The sequence below is a fragment of the Musa acuminata genome, chromosome BXJ3-11 (assembly GCF_036884655.1).
Source record: "Musa acuminata AAA Group cultivar baxijiao chromosome BXJ3-11, Cavendish_Baxijiao_AAA, whole genome shotgun sequence".
NCBI lineage: Eukaryota > Viridiplantae > Streptophyta > Magnoliopsida > Zingiberales > Musaceae > Musa > Musa acuminata.
In genome coordinates, this window is record NC_088359.1 from 11,310,131 (window position 1) to 11,325,738 (window position 15,608).

The 15,608-nt window shown below is 36.2% G+C and overlaps 1 protein-coding gene across 2 annotated transcripts; it reads right to left on the reverse strand.

Moving 5' to 3' along the window:
- Positions 1-7,079: 7,079 nt before the first annotated feature.
- Positions 7,080-15,453, reverse strand: LOC103972768 (uncharacterized). 2 transcript variants are annotated; one of them, XM_009387120.3, is made up of 8 exons: positions 15,225-15,453; positions 8,966-9,046; positions 8,801-8,889; positions 8,623-8,697; positions 8,379-8,497; positions 8,125-8,313; positions 7,976-8,044; positions 7,080-7,461 (listed from the first exon to the last, which is right to left on the reverse strand). In XM_009387120.3, exons 1-8 carry the CDS (start codon positions 15,345-15,347, stop codon positions 7,352-7,354), a joined length of 855 nt encoding a protein of 284 aa, XP_009385395.2. In that variant the 5' UTR covers positions 15,348-15,453; the 3' UTR covers positions 7,080-7,351. The 2 variants fall into 2 exon arrangements, with proteins under 2 accessions (XP_009385395.2, XP_018676669.2); XM_018821124.2 differs by lacking the exon at positions 15,225-15,453 and adding an exon at positions 12,818-12,956 and having other exon boundaries at positions 7,115-7,461.
- Between the last annotated feature and the right edge of the window lie 155 nt (positions 15,454-15,608).

The window sequence follows — 15,608 nt, forward strand, 5'->3', positions numbered from 1 at the left end:
ACAAAGATAAATTTAAATCAAATGTGAGGAGGTATATAATTTATGAATACAAGGAAGTATCATAAATAAATCATGACATGAAAGATATAAAAACATAGATTATTTGAATACCAAAAGACATGATTTAATAAATCTCTTCTTTTGTAAATAACAAAAAGAAATATAGGAGAATAGAATGGTAAAATTTCTTAATTCATGCATAAGAAATCTCATGATTCACATAGAAAATCTCCTCTTAAATAAAATTAAAGAATCATATGAGAATAAAAAGTAAGAAATCTTGACTAAAAAGAAAATCTCAAGTTATAATTCCGAGAATTCAAGATCATGATATATATAAAACTCATTCAAATTCAAATTGTCAAATCATAAAAATCACTTTCAAGAGATTGAAAATGATAAATAGAGTTATCAATTTTTTATTAAAAAAATTTAATAAGTTTTTAGGGATAGAGTCATTTTCAAGAAAAATAATACATTCCTCAATACGATTAATTTCATATAAGCATGTCATTGTTTTCTAAGCCAAAACTATGCATTATCGTTTAAACTCAAAAAACAAGCATCATCACAAAAAATCATCATGATCAATAGTATGATATATTAAAACATTTTCAAACAAAAGATTCCTACATGTCTATAAAATGTTTGCGAAATAGGGAATGACTCAATGATATGATATATCCAATAGCCTCTTCCACGCTAGGATGATTGAGGGGACACTGGTTCAGAACCATATCCTAAATATGATTGAGTGGATAGAGAAACTCACAGGTTTAGGAATGGTCCTAAAGGATAATCTATGTGTGGATCTTATGCTTCAGTCTCTACCAGATTCCTTTTCACAGTTCATAATTAATTTTAATATAAACAAACTTTAGATGACTCTCCTTGAGCTCCTCAATATGTTGAGGGAGACAAAGAGCACTATCAAGAAAGAGAAGTCAATTCTCTATACTAGTAAGACCAGAAAGAAAAAGAAGGCAGAAAAGTCCCTTAAAAAGGGCAAGGGCAAGGGCAGACCGGGTAAAGCAATTGTTGCTAAGAAAGATCCGATAAATGACAAAGGTCAATGCATCCATTACGACAAAGATGGGCACCGGAAGAGGAACAACAAAGAGTACCTTATAGAGAGAGCGAAACAAAAGCTTGGAGAAACTTCAAATACATTCATGATCAGTCTTCATTTGTCATACTCTTATGATAACATATAAGTGTTATCTGTTGATAGTGTTTATCATATTTATAATTCATTGCAGGTTCTGGCAAGACCTGGGAGATTGCCGAGAGGCGAGATGAACCTCAAGATGGGCAATAGAACAAAAGTTACTATAGTAGTTGTTGGTGAGGTCACCCTACATCTACCTGATATAGCTATTTTTACATTGGATCCATGCTATTTTGTTCCTTCTATTATCAAAAATATTTTTTTTCATTTCATGACAATTAGTGGATATAAATTAGTTTTTGAGAACAATGGTTCTTCAATATTATTAGATGATGAGATTATCATGAGAGAAATATTACATAATTGTTTGTTTATGCTAGACATTGCTCCACATATCATGAATGTAAGTGTATTTGAGAGGAAATGAGATGAGACAAACAGTACATACTTATGGCATTGTAGGCTAGGTCACATCCATGAAGGAATGATTCAAAAGTTGCTAAAGGATGGATATCTAGATCCATTCGACTATGAGTCATATATAACTTACGAGGTTTGCCTTCGTGGAAAACTGACAAACTCTCCATTTAGTGGAACTGAATAGAGAGCCATTTAGCCATTAGAACTTATACATAGTGATGTATGTAGACTTATGTCAACTCATGTCATAGGTGATTACTCCTACTTTATTACTTTTACTAATGATTTCTTAAGGTATAAATATATGTACTTAATAAAATACAAATCCGATGCCTTTGAGAAATCCTGAGAGTATAAAAATGAAGTGGAGAACTAGACTAGAAAGTGTATCAAGACACTTTGATCAGATTGAGGAGGTGAGTACTTGAGTATAGAGTTCACCCAATTCCTCAAGGACTATGAGATTCTATCACAATGGACACCTCCTTATACATCTTAACTCAATAGTGTATCTAAAAGGAGAAATCGTACATTGTTAAACATAGTGTAGTCTATAATGAGCTTCACTGATCTACCCATCTCATTCTGGGAATATGCCATAGAGACCGCAGCTTATCTTCTAAATAGAGTTTCAACTAAGTTGGTGGTGTCTACACCATATGAGATATGGAAATGGAAGAAGCCCGATCTTAATATTGTTAAGATTTAGGGATGCCCTACTCACGTTAAAAAATACAACCCCGATAAGTTGGAATCCAAGACAAAACGGTGCAAGTTCGTGGGATATCCCAAGAAAACTTATGGGTATTATTTCCATCACCCTAATGACCAAAAGGTCTTTATAGCCAAGAGAGCGGTGTTCCTTAAGAAGAAACACATTCTTGGCGGAAACAGTAGGAGCGTGAAAGAGTTGAGCAAAGTTGGAGAACCTAGCTCAAGCACCACTCTACAGCCCGAGTCTATTCAAGCACCTAGCACAAAAGTTTCAACTTTACGTAGGTCCGGTAGAGTATCTCATCCTCTTGAAAGATATGTAAGACATATTAGAGGAGAGAATATTGAAAATATTGATCCTCGGACCTACGATGAGGCTATTACAAGTATAGACTTTGGGAAGTGGCAAGAAGTCATGAATTCTGAGATGGATTTCATGAACTCCAACAAGGTTTGGAACCTAGTTGATGCACCCAAAGGTATTATACTCATTGGTTGCAAGTGGATCTTCAAGAAGAAGATCGGAATAGATGGAAAGATAAAGACCTATGAAGCAAGGCTAGTGGCTAAGGGGTATCATCAACGACAATGTGTTGACTATGATGAAACCTTCTCACCCATCGCCATGCTGAAATCCCTCTGGATTCTATTAGCCATTGCAGCATATTATGATTCTAAGATATGGCAAATGGACGTGAAAACTACATTCCTCAACGGCAACCTCGAGGATGAGGTGTATATGATACAACCAGAGGGATTCGTATCTAAGGACTGCCCAGATTAGGTGTGTAGGTTGCTTAGATCCATTTATGAACTAAAGCAAGCTTCTCGAAGTTGGAACATAAAATTTAATAAGGCGATCAGATCTTATGACTTCGTTAAGAACAAAGATGAACCTTATGTGTACGGGAAGGTAAGTGGAAGCGCTATTACCTTCTTGGTGTTATATGTGGATGATATCCTGATTATTGGGAATGATGTACGAATGTTATCCACAATAAAGGCTTGGTTATCTAGACACTTCTCCATGAGGACTTAGGGGAAGCATAATATATCTTGAAGATTCGGATCTATAGAGATAGATTTAAGTAGATGCTTGGCTTATCCCAGTCCAAATACATAGACACCATTGTCAAAATGTTTAGCATGAAAAATTTCAAGAGAGGTATCATACCGATGAGACATGGGATAACGCTTTCTAGGAGTATATCCTCAAATACTCTTGAAAAAAGGGCGAACATGGATATGTTACCCTATACCTCAGCGATAAGGTCTATCATGTATGTCATGTTATGTACCAGGCCTGATATAGCATATGTTCTGAGTGTCACAAGCAAGCATCAAGCGGATCTACGCTTAGAGCACTAGAAAGCAGTAAAGTGTATTCTTAAGTACTTAAGAAAGACTAAGGATCTTTTACTAGTATATGGAGGTAGTAGCCTTAGGGTTGAAGACTACATGGACTCGAGTTTCCAATCCGATGTCGATGATAGAGTCTAATTCGGGGTATGAGTTCATCTTGAATGGAAGAGCAATATACTGGAAGAGTTCTAAGCAATATACTACTACTGACTCGACCACAAAGGCGGAGTACATTGTTGTAGTAGAGGCAGTAAATGAGGAAGTTTGGATGAAGAAGTTAATCAAATATCTGGGAGTCGTGTCGGGCAGCGAGGATTCAATTCCCTTATATTATGACAACAATGAGGCGATTGCTCAAGCGAAGAAACCCAAGTCTCATCAGAAGTGTTCTGAGGAGATTCTACTTGATTAGAGAGATCGCGGCCCGAGGAGATGTAATAGTGGAAAGAGTTCCATCTAAAGATAACATCGTGAATCCACTAACAAAGCCATTGTCTCATATTATCTTTGAGCGTCACAAGGGTCTGATGGGGATCAGATACATGTGATTGGCTTTAGGTCAAGTGGAAGATTGCTAGTTATAGGTACCCTACAAGCCAATCACGTGAGTGATGACACACGGCCAACTCGATATTGGGCCTAGAGGGTCACACGCATATGGTAGGTGTTGTGATAAGTAGAGGTTTAGATATGAGATATTCGTTAGAGCCCTATCTTATTGGATATCCAATAAACCCTAGAAATATTGGATCCTATGGATGAGATCCAATAAAAATCCAACGAGAGATTATTGAATAGAGATCCACAAATCTAAGAGGCTTGGGTAGTTAAATAGAGATCCAATACCCAATATAGCAGAATCCATTAGAGTTAAGTTGATATGGGGCCTCTATAAATAGGAGGAAACCAAATACTCATAGGCTAGAGGCTTCTTGGTTGCCACCTCCTATTCTCCTCTCTCCTTCTCCTCCTCAGATAGCAGGTGTGGAGGTTTAGGCAGCGATTTGAGGAGTGTCGTCGCAACTTTATTATGTGGATCACCGCTAGAGAGGAGGCAGTGATTTGAGGAGTGTCGTCGCAACTTTATTGTGTGGATCACCGCTAGAGAGGAGGACGCTTGACCTCCTTCATCATCTCCGATAGATCTGCAGGGATTCAGGAATATACGATCTCCCTATGTAACATAACTATCTCACGCGTGGATTTAAGTTTCATGGGTTTTTGTATATCAATCTTCGCATGACAATGAACACCCTTTTTTTTAATTTAGGGTTTTTTATTTTTTATTCTTCCGCTGCGCATATGATGTCACCCATAAACTCGGCTTCTACGTTGATGCCGACACAAATGTAGAGCAACACTGTTCTATATCTGCATCAACGTTGATGCCAATGTCAAGCAGCTCTTTCCTCGCAACGTCAACACAAATACAAAGTGAACCTCACATCTCATCGTCACTCTCTTCATCCACAACGGCCACCCACGGCCTCAACGGTGCCGTCGTCCGTCACCACCAACTGGAATTTTCAAATTATCTTTTTGCTCTTTGGTTTCATGTTTTCATGGGTAAAACAAATCTCATACTCAATGTTTTACTTTCATAACCATAGGGATTTCTATATAAATTTTTTAAGCCTAGGGACTCAGAGGCTAAGAAGGTCTGACTATAAGGGTAACATGTAATTAGCCCACTTATAGACTTGACAGCCTCATTTTGATTGGCTTTTATGATTATTTTAGGCTTGTAAATGCAAGTTATGTGTAGTTATCTCATAGAGACAAAATTACGTAAAAATAAGTCATCCAGGCAATCATTTTGGAGATTTTCTAACTCCATAGAGTGATGCAGAGTGTCACCAACACAACTCCCAAGAGCTACTCGGGCAGCATATGACTAGATGGTCCTTTGGGATAATATCTAGACATAGTTCACTATCTTGTTCCGCAATAGTATTATGTGGACACTTGTGTGAACTTTTGGCCATGGAAAACCACCTTGGATTCTTTGTCGCGTGACCATTTAGAGTTTGCGAAGTTTATGTTTGTAATATATATTATCTATCAAGTATTTGCTAAAATGATAACTTGTAGAATTCTGAGTTAAGCGGTTCCTCTAACTCATCTTCTCTTTTGTATGTCTTTAAGGGATCATAAGAGGTTTTGGGAAGATTAACCCTTTGCAGATAGACATGCAAGAATATCGCACGTCTTACGCAAAACCAATTTACTCTATGATAATAGGGTGGGGGGCTTGTGTGCAAAGGCGACCCGAGGTGGGAGCGGAGGTGGAGACATAAGCGACTAAGGAAGAACAAGGGTGGCGGGGGACCGAGACGAATGTGACGCCCAATAGGACGAAGACTAGGGATAAAATCATTTTTTAGGATAGAGACCAGGGATAAAATTATTTTTTAAAAAAAATATTCTATGAAATTTTTTTAAAATGAGAATAGTTTACCAAAATTTCTCAAATTTAAAAACTTCTTCAAACATTTGCCATTAACATTCTTTTTTTTTGGTTAGCATTGCAAGATCTTTATACAATTTAGAAACAAGTATACGAATTAGGTTTTTGTTTCTTGTTTTTTCAACTAAAATTAATCTAAAATCCAATTGGGAGATATCTAAATAAAATGGCACGAGAGAGTCGACCAAAAAGTGAGGGACAAGAGAAGGGACGATTGCGCAAGAAAGAAATTGGTACTATATACCACCTGTGGACTGCTACAGTTTACCAAAAAAACAACACAAGTCTATATAAAATCAGATGATCATGTATGAGGGCTGATGATAGGAGAGTAAACGATTGTGAAGCCTCGATGAACAATGATGGTAACTGTATCTAACAAAATTTCTTATCGGGTAAGTTTGGACTTTAAGTTGTTCAAATCATACCCTAAACTAATAGATCGAATCACACGTTTACAACTAAACCATACCCACACTACATATACATTATTGTATTGTATATGAACGAACTATTTGTCATGATAGCATCAAAATTAAAAAGCACAGAGCACAAAGCTAAAAAGCAAAGAAGAACAAAGCTTTTCTAAATAACATACATAAATTTAATAACAACATTTTTTGTCATGTTTGAATTCATGTTTAGACCAACACATACCACTCCATATATATCGCTGATCCTTGTTAGGTTGTACTTATTTTATAATTGGATTCAATTCCCAACAACATTTTAAGATTTCAATTAACCAAATTGGCATCTGTTGTCATAGTATTAACCAACCAAAAACTTGGCTAACTCCATAGAGTAAAAAAGTAGCTTCCCCTAATAGTCTTGAACAATTTTTAACTCAATCAACCAGTTTTTAAACATCATGCATTCCACACTCCATTCTTCAACTGCACCTTGACAGATTAAATTAGATCAGAATTGAAAGCAAAAACTGATGGCTATTCTTTAAGCAGAATTATATGCATTGGCATGAATTGATCAAAGTGTATGAACAAAGAGAAATGGAGCAGATTACAGCATTCTCAAGTAACTCCAGAATTATGGGAAAACCAAAATCCAACCTGGGAAGCCAACAGGAACATATAGCCGATGAAAGACGAACACTTACGTTACCATCAGAGCTTCATCTTGCATAACCACAAGTCATAATTGATGCCCCAATTAAGTTTTTCGATTAAATACCCAAGCATCGAAGTACGCCACGGCCAGCACTAGAATTGGTTCCCTCTGCCACGGCCACCCATCCTTCCTCGTCCACGACCGTAACCTCTGCCACCAGACCTTCCGTTACCACCTCCTCTTCCCCCTCCATATCCACCACCTGTCATATTTGAGAATTGATTTAGCCCAAGCACACAAAAAGAGAAGTTACTATGCATATTTAGACTTTTTTTGCCTCTTAAAAGAATACATGTTCAATGCAAGCACATTGCAAGTCTCATTTCGATAAGGTAGACTGTCATCTCGACTGTTAAAGAGTACAAGAACCATCCGGTAAGTGACTCATAATGGAGCAAAAGTTATCTTTCTCTACTGCAGCATGTAATAGACACAAATGAAATTTCGATCCACTTGCTGGAAACAAATTTGGGTGGATACTGTCTATTCATACTTTCACCATTAGAACTAAGGTTTGAACAAAACTTAAATCATGTAACATGACAGTTTTAATATAAAAAACAAGATTTACAAGTTCCATAGATGATCTTAGACCACCCAAGCTAGAATAAGTAATAACTAAATACACATGGATTTATTGAGTCCACTTTAAATGTGAACAAGGTACTTGGTAAAGCAACAACAGAAGCAAGAGCGAGATGGCTAGGCAAACTTACCATGATAATTCCAATTGCCTCTACTACGTCCACCACCTCGACCCCAGTTAGAGTTCCATCCACCATTTTCTGCCATCCAAAAACAATTCTCAGTTGAAGAGGGCAAACACATTTTATTTCAAGAAGAGATTTACAATAAAATAAATTACCTTGATCATGGCCATATCCACCATATCTGGCTTGATTATAGCCATATCCACCTTGGTTATAGCCATATCCCCCCTGATAGTTGCCATAGCCTCCCTGATTATTCTCATATCCAGCAAACCCACTGTAGCCTCTTCCCCAACCCCTTCCTCTTCCTCCTCTACCTCTACCATGTCCTTGTGCATATGAATCTTTACCAAGCATTTAAAAATCAATCAGACAGACATCTTACAAGTATTAAAACAAAGTCACATACCTTCATTATGTTGACCTTGCGTTTGCTTCGGTCGAAACTGCTGCTGCTGTTGAGACTGCTGGAACTGTTGATATCTTTGCTGGCGTTTTGGCTGCTCTACTTGCAAGGGAGCTTGATATCTACCAGAAAAAACAACGAAATCTATCATGAGAGAATAGACAGTTCTCCAACATGCAAGAGACCTTCCTAAGGGTAAAAAAATATATTATTTAAAACACAGCATGAGAAACAACAAATGGCATACCCAGGGGAATTCTTGTTTAGCTCTCTGGTTGACAAAGATATTGAAATCATTGAAACATGCCGTGTCATCTCCAAACTACACAAACAATTGGAAAGAAGTTTAAGGAGACTCATCCAAAACCTCCAAAACACATGCAAAAAAGTAATAAAATGAACACCAAAAAAGGCAAGAGACTTACGGTACGAGGCCCTCTTCAATAGGTTCCCATACATCAGTGATACTGACCGAACTGATTGTAGTATCTTGATATAAACCAGAAAACCTTTTCTGCACCCAAAATACTAATACCACTTTGAGCAGTTATTTTAGGGAAAAGGATAGCAACAGAAGTTATAGAGACCACCTTTATAATCTCAGCAATTGCCACTGCTTTGCTGATTGCCTGTCCCATTGCCTTTAAGACGATCTCTCTACCACGTTTTTCCTGCATGGAAGTAACATAACAAGTGGCATCAAAGAGAAGTTAACTTCTTTAAACAATATCCAGCAACATTAATGATATTCATTCTGAATAAAAGCATAAATGATATTCATTTATGTAGAATTTAGAGTATATATTCATTCTGAATAGAAGATTTCACATTTAATGCTAAAGCAAAAATAAATGATATCCAATCCCAAACTTTAAGTCATCATGTCATTAATGTTTCACAATGATCTACGTTATGAGTAACCAGGAAGACCACAATAAGAATCAACCAAAAAAATTGCAGCTGTAAAACGAAGAGTTTATAGGCAACATGCCATTACAAACGATAAGAGTCACCTAGTAGATCCAAGTAGTGGAGTCCTCTCTCAAAGGCTAACAAAATTTACAATCTGTCTTTTAGTAACAACGTAACACCTCAACAATATTGCATTTTATGCATAATATTGGTTATTAAGTTCTTGTAATCCATTACAGATTCATTGATGAACGATGCATCTTCCTAAATCTAAGACATTAAATGGGCTTAACTGCTAATGATGTTTCCCATCACAGTAACACTCAAGTGTAATATGTTCCCAGTTTATATTAGATTGGCTGTTCTGTTTTATTTTCTGACATGTGTAATATCTTAAGTCTTCTCCTAGGAAGTGCTGGGAACCTCTAACGACAACATGAAAGGCCTTGACTTTTGGCTTCCTGGTTCAGCTAAGTGAATCCTTTCCTGTCATTTAGCCTTATCGAGGGCAATGTCACTAAATAATCCAAGAGTCATCATGTTCATAGATAAGAACCTTTGTAAAATTCCTATCCCTCCGAAGGAAGATATTCCAAGCAGATCACTTGGATGTGATGAAACGCCCTTAAACAATTTTCTCCCATTTGATTCTCAACTAAAATTATAATAATTTTTTCAATGAATGCAATCCTTTTTCCTATTTGATCATTCTTGGTAACAACACATCCATCTCAACTCCTCAGTCCTCATCTTTGTTCCCTCAAGCTGAAACATAAAGTCTTGTTTGTCAACCTTATAGTTATAACTACCTTACAATAGTATAATCCTTTCCTAAAGGATACTGGGTAGTCACAGAACACTAAATTCCCCTCTCTATTTAAGTTTTTAAACATCACACTTCAGTTGTATGAGAAATATCTTCTTTGATTTTCCTACCAATGATAGATCAAAATATGAAAGCAAATTTACAAAGCATTCAAACCATACATTTCAAAGGGATCTGGTCCTTTTCATATTCTGAAACTTGTGCATCATATATTTGATCTTTTATCATATATAACTTGTGAATCTTAACCATAAAGTTTGTGTGCACAGCCCTATCTCAGAGTTTAACCCCACTCTATTATCATCAAACAAAACGATGTTGAGAATAAAACACAATAAATTATGCAACTAAAACACAAATATACCTAATTAGTTTATCTGAGTACTAGAAAAAATACTGAGTGCTCAAGCTAACCCTTCATGCAGCCATATGAACATAGGGAACTGATGAAGAATATTGACTGTTTTTTAGATATCCCAATCTAATAAACTTTATCTAATGTTAATTTATTTTACAAAAATAATAAAGCTCAATAAAAGAATTTCTAGAGAATTATCTCATAAGATTTTATAGGTCAATGAAAACCACATGAAAGCCTTTTTCCTTTCCCTTAATTATTCCATTTATCACAAAAAAAAAATTTCCCTGAAATTGATCCACCATTCAATACCAAATGGATTTAGAAAAACACTCATGTCTAAACTAACTCTTAGAACAGTTGATTTTACATCTAGCTGATTCAAAATAGGACCACCTGAAACCCACATCCTCAGGGCTGGATCAGCTGACAGTCACTTGCAATTAGTTGGCCTAAGACTACTTGGCCCAATCTATTATGGAGCACATTTGAACCTTAAACATATGCAATCGACCAAAAATCCAGTTGGCTTTAGGTGATAGGACCCAAGAAGAGTTTTAGAGACTCAAGATGCATGTTTGAGACCTACCTGATGAGGACAAAAGCTCTGGAATTTGATTTTTAAGGAATTCTCATCAAGAAAGCACTAGAATTCTACAAATTCTACTCTGACAAAATTTTCAAGAAAACTCTGACAAGAATCCAACCAAACCCCAGAAGAAAAGAAAAAACAAGTTAAATTGGACTTGAAAATTTTTTACGGTAATAAAAACTAGTTTGGTAGTTGTTTTCATTGCCAATGAGGCCTAACTAAGGTTTATACAGGTTTGGAGCTGAAGCAACAGGAATAACAAACACAATCTAGTTTAGGAAGGATTTCTATCATATTTTCAGTTTATATTTATTATGGATTACTCCTAGTTTAAATCCAAATTAGATTAGGAGTTCAGGGTACTAGCAGCCCTGACAGACCTACTTGAGTATTGTCTACTTTATTATATAAAATAAACATATTATAGAATGATTGAAAGTTCAGTATTGGATCAGTGCTATCCAATGATCGGACTAGTATAAGTCTGGTACATATTGTACCAAAACACATGGTACATCAGCATACCGATCACTATGGATTATTCAGGGAGTGGGAGAGAAGAGGGGAAGAGAAGATTAGGAGGATGACTAGGAGGAAAGAAAGTACGAGAAAAAGCAGCAAGAAACAAGACGAGCAATGAGACAGAGCAATTGTGGCGAGTGACAGTGGCTGCGACAAGGCAGCAAAGAAGTTACGACGAGGCAGTGGAGCCACTATGGTGAGACAGTGAAGAGACCACAGCAAGACAACAAAGCAATGACAGAGAAGAGAGAAGAGCAAGGGTAAGAAAGGAGAGCAATGGTTGATGAAAAAAGGGAAAAAATGATTGTTGTCTAAGAAAAATATTAAAAAGTACATGAGTATCGGACAAGAGGCTTACCGAACAGTAGGCTTACCAATTAGAGTGCCCAATTTGGTAGGGTTATGGGGCAATAAACCATGTTTCAGACCGGACAGAGTGGAATAGTTCAAGTCCATGTCTTGATTTTTTATCAGATGGGTAAAAATTAATGTATATGGCCTGATTTGACCAATTTTTAAAACAATGGTTTAGTTACACACCTTTCTTTTTCTCTCTTGGGGAACTATTTTACTCCATAAATTGGAAAAATAACCTTGGAAGAAGGATCACATGCTATTACAATCTCAATCGATCTTTAACCAATTGCTGATATCCATCGTAATCATATAAATGATATTCAAGTCCAAACTCATGATCTGAGGCAGCTTACAGGATCAATCCAAATTCTATGCTCAAATCCAAATCTGATCCCCATCTCATTCTTGCAAACCTCGATTACATCTGTAGGTATTGCTTATAAATGATGTAAATGACCTACCCTTAAAAAGGATTGAACAATTTCCTTGAGCATTATTATGATGTGCCACATATAATTCTTTGGTTATTATCAGTGTTATTTTTGCTTTCCCTACTTCTATGTTTTTCCTTCCTTTCCTCTTTGAGATGATTGTGCTAAAACAACATATACGACATCCACATCTTAAGTATGTATAACCTCATCTTATGAAAAATGCAAATCTTCAACTACAGCATCCTTTATCTTATCCTTGACAAATATACTCCTCTTTGAATACATATCTCATGTTTGAATAATTAGATATATATATCAGATTTTCAAACAACTCAAAGACAGCCCTCCGGACCTATGAAAACATTCAAAGTCATTGATGACGAATTGTCTAGAAGATAAATAGTAACACCATTATTAGTACAATGACCAAGGGAGAGAGACCTTCAACAAGACTCCAAGCTGAGATTTCATAATCCTCCAACTTAAAATTGCTCTTTCACTGAAATTTCAAAGTCATAATTGAAGGTGGAAATACATTGTAAGCAATAGACAAAGCTAAGTAAAATCACAAGCCGTTCATCCCTATCATCATACATTCAACACCAAGCATGAGAAGGTGAATTTGTGAATCTACAATTCTTCACCAAAAAAAAAAAAATCATGTGTAATACCAACCTTACTGAAGTTAAATAACACTACTAAAAATAACAAAGTAGTTGCAATCTTAATTGTAAGTTCCATTGCTGTTACTTAGTACCCTCATTATAAAGATTCTCCACGAAAGCATTTCTCTGCTGCATGGCAGCAAGACTAATCAACTAAAGGTTTAACAAATCTTCACAACTTAAATAGAGAAATTGTCATTCTGCCTCCTATATTTTCTTTGACATTTCTGAAGAAAATTCAGTACCACTCATAAGCTTAAAGTGCAACCTTAAAGGTACGCATTCCTAATTGTCGGGTAGCCTTTTAAATTTCAAGTCACTACATTTATTGACTGTATCCACACCAGCTTGAGGGAACAATGTTAAATTGATATTTATTCATAATATACTGCATTTTTTCACATAACCCTCTCAAAATTTGTATTTAGATCCAGAGATCATTCATACCATGGATAATAATGATGCTTATATTGCAAATAAACAAAGAATTACATATACACACATGATTGAAACTCATGGGATACCAAGATATAATGATGGACTTAGATGTCACACAAAGAATGAGTTAAGACCTATGCCTACTGGCACATATTGGCATTCACATAGAAAGGGTGGTGCATTGTTCAAACCTACAGCCAAAACAGAGTGTGGGGACCATCAATTGTGCAGTCTTACCCTTGTGAGAAAAAAGGTTGTTTTCGTGACCCGAATTTTTATTCATGTAAATCATAAAGAAGCAATCGTACCGTGAGACCAAGGCCCACCCTCTCATGGAGCAAGGTTCTCAAGCTGACACAAAATTGGCATTGAGAATGCATGCATTTAGCACCCTTAGTTTTATGATATTATGTTTGTTTAAATTTGATTGATTCTAATTACCAGATGTTTGGGTGGGGATGGGGGAAGAAAACCTATAAACCAATTAGTAAAGGAATAATTTATTAATCATATCCCCAACAATATAATGATTTTATTTCAACAAATACAGTCTCTTGCAACAAAATAATTTGTATTTCATTCATCCATCAAGCTACACAAATGATCACATATAAAGAGAGAGGAATTTTTTTTTCAACATTTCATCTATAGGTCTAGAAGATGTTTATCCCACCATCATGCATGTGTCAGCAAAACATAAAAAAGACATGTGCTTAAGCATGCACCATGTCACGACACCATTTGGCATGAGATGTGTTGTAGGAAGTTAGATACTTGTTAGACACTACTAGATTAGATATCTTATACATTTACTAGTTCTCATTAAATAAATGATGGCACTGTGGTTTTTTTTTTTTTTTTTGAGAATGATGTTACACATGTCATCTGACAGACAAAACATTAGTTGAAGGAGTATTACAAGTTCAAAAAGGTAAATAATAAAAGGCTCCAAATATGGAAGTCAATGATGAAAGGGGAGAAAGCAAGCAATTTCTTTCGGCTAGAATCCAGTCAATGTAGGCAACTTTGTAGCATAAAACCTGCATTCCATTTCAAAAAGAAACTATCGCATGTTTGTTCAACCTATTCATGGGAATTGGGATCCACTCATAACATACAAATTTAATATCACATCTTAACTTAATGGGATAACCAACCTAATTTCATTGAAAGCCTAAACCACTGAACCAAAATGCTTAAACCCAAATTATCAATAATATACTCTCCAAACATTTATAGGTCAATCTTAGTTTTTGTCCATTTTCGATGTAAGACTAAATATTTAAGATGTAAAAGTAAAAGAATAGATATTCTGCAAGTTAACAGAATCACATGAAGAAAGCACTACTTATTCCGCAACGAATGGTTGACTACGACCGTGTGCATTAACCTTTCATTTCTAAAGTGAATCACTTATGTATATATATATATTCTCGTCATCACTTACATGGTTAAAACAACTTCAAGTTCGTGACATTACGAGATCATTCTTAAGATTCGAGCTTTCTTCGGTAAACATAGAAACTAGGATGACTCTGATCTAAGGGCCACACGCCGTCAGACCAAATACAAGAAGCACCCCCATAGGTAGAACACGAGAAGAAATAAAATGAGGTCATTTATACGACACAGCAATGCCAACTAGCCATTAATCTTCGATCGACAGTTACAGAATCGACTGAGTAGCTATGTGAAATCGACTAGATTGAACAACGAAAGCATCTCCGAGAAAGAGGAATCCACACCTGGAGAAGGCTCGTCGCATAGCTGACGTAGTTCCGTACGACGCCCTGACTAGTGATTCGGATCTCGTTCTCGTTGATGACCGATTCCGGCCGCGGCCTCTCGACCTTCTGGTATCTATCCATGGCTCACAGGGCGCTCCTCCGGCGAAGGCCAAACGAAGGTTAGGGTTATGAGAGGCCGCTTTCTGCTCTGATTCAAGACACTGTTTTGCCGCAGTTTTATAAGAAGCTTGACAAGTTCTATATATATATATATATATAAAAACAGCTTCATCACCCCCTCTTACCGCATATGATTAGTTCGATCTTAATACAATTTATTTGATATAATTACTAATTTAAAATACTTAAAGTCAAATTCTTAATAAGAAACCTTTATAGACT

Bases quoted from the DNA above. Each gene is read 5' to 3' on its own strand.
- LOC103972768 (XM_009387120.3), bottom strand. From the start codon at position 15,347: ATGGATAGATACCAGAAGGTCGAGAGGCCGCGGCCGGAATCGGTCATC. The intron at 9,047-15,224 runs GTGTGGATTCCT...ACTTCCATGCAG, and splicing joins ATGCGACGAGCCTTCTCCAG to GAAAAACGTGGTAGAGAGAT. The intron at 7,462-7,975 runs GTAAGTTTGCCT...CAAATATGACAG, and splicing joins AGGCAATTGGAATTATCATG to GTGGTGGATATGGAGGGGGA.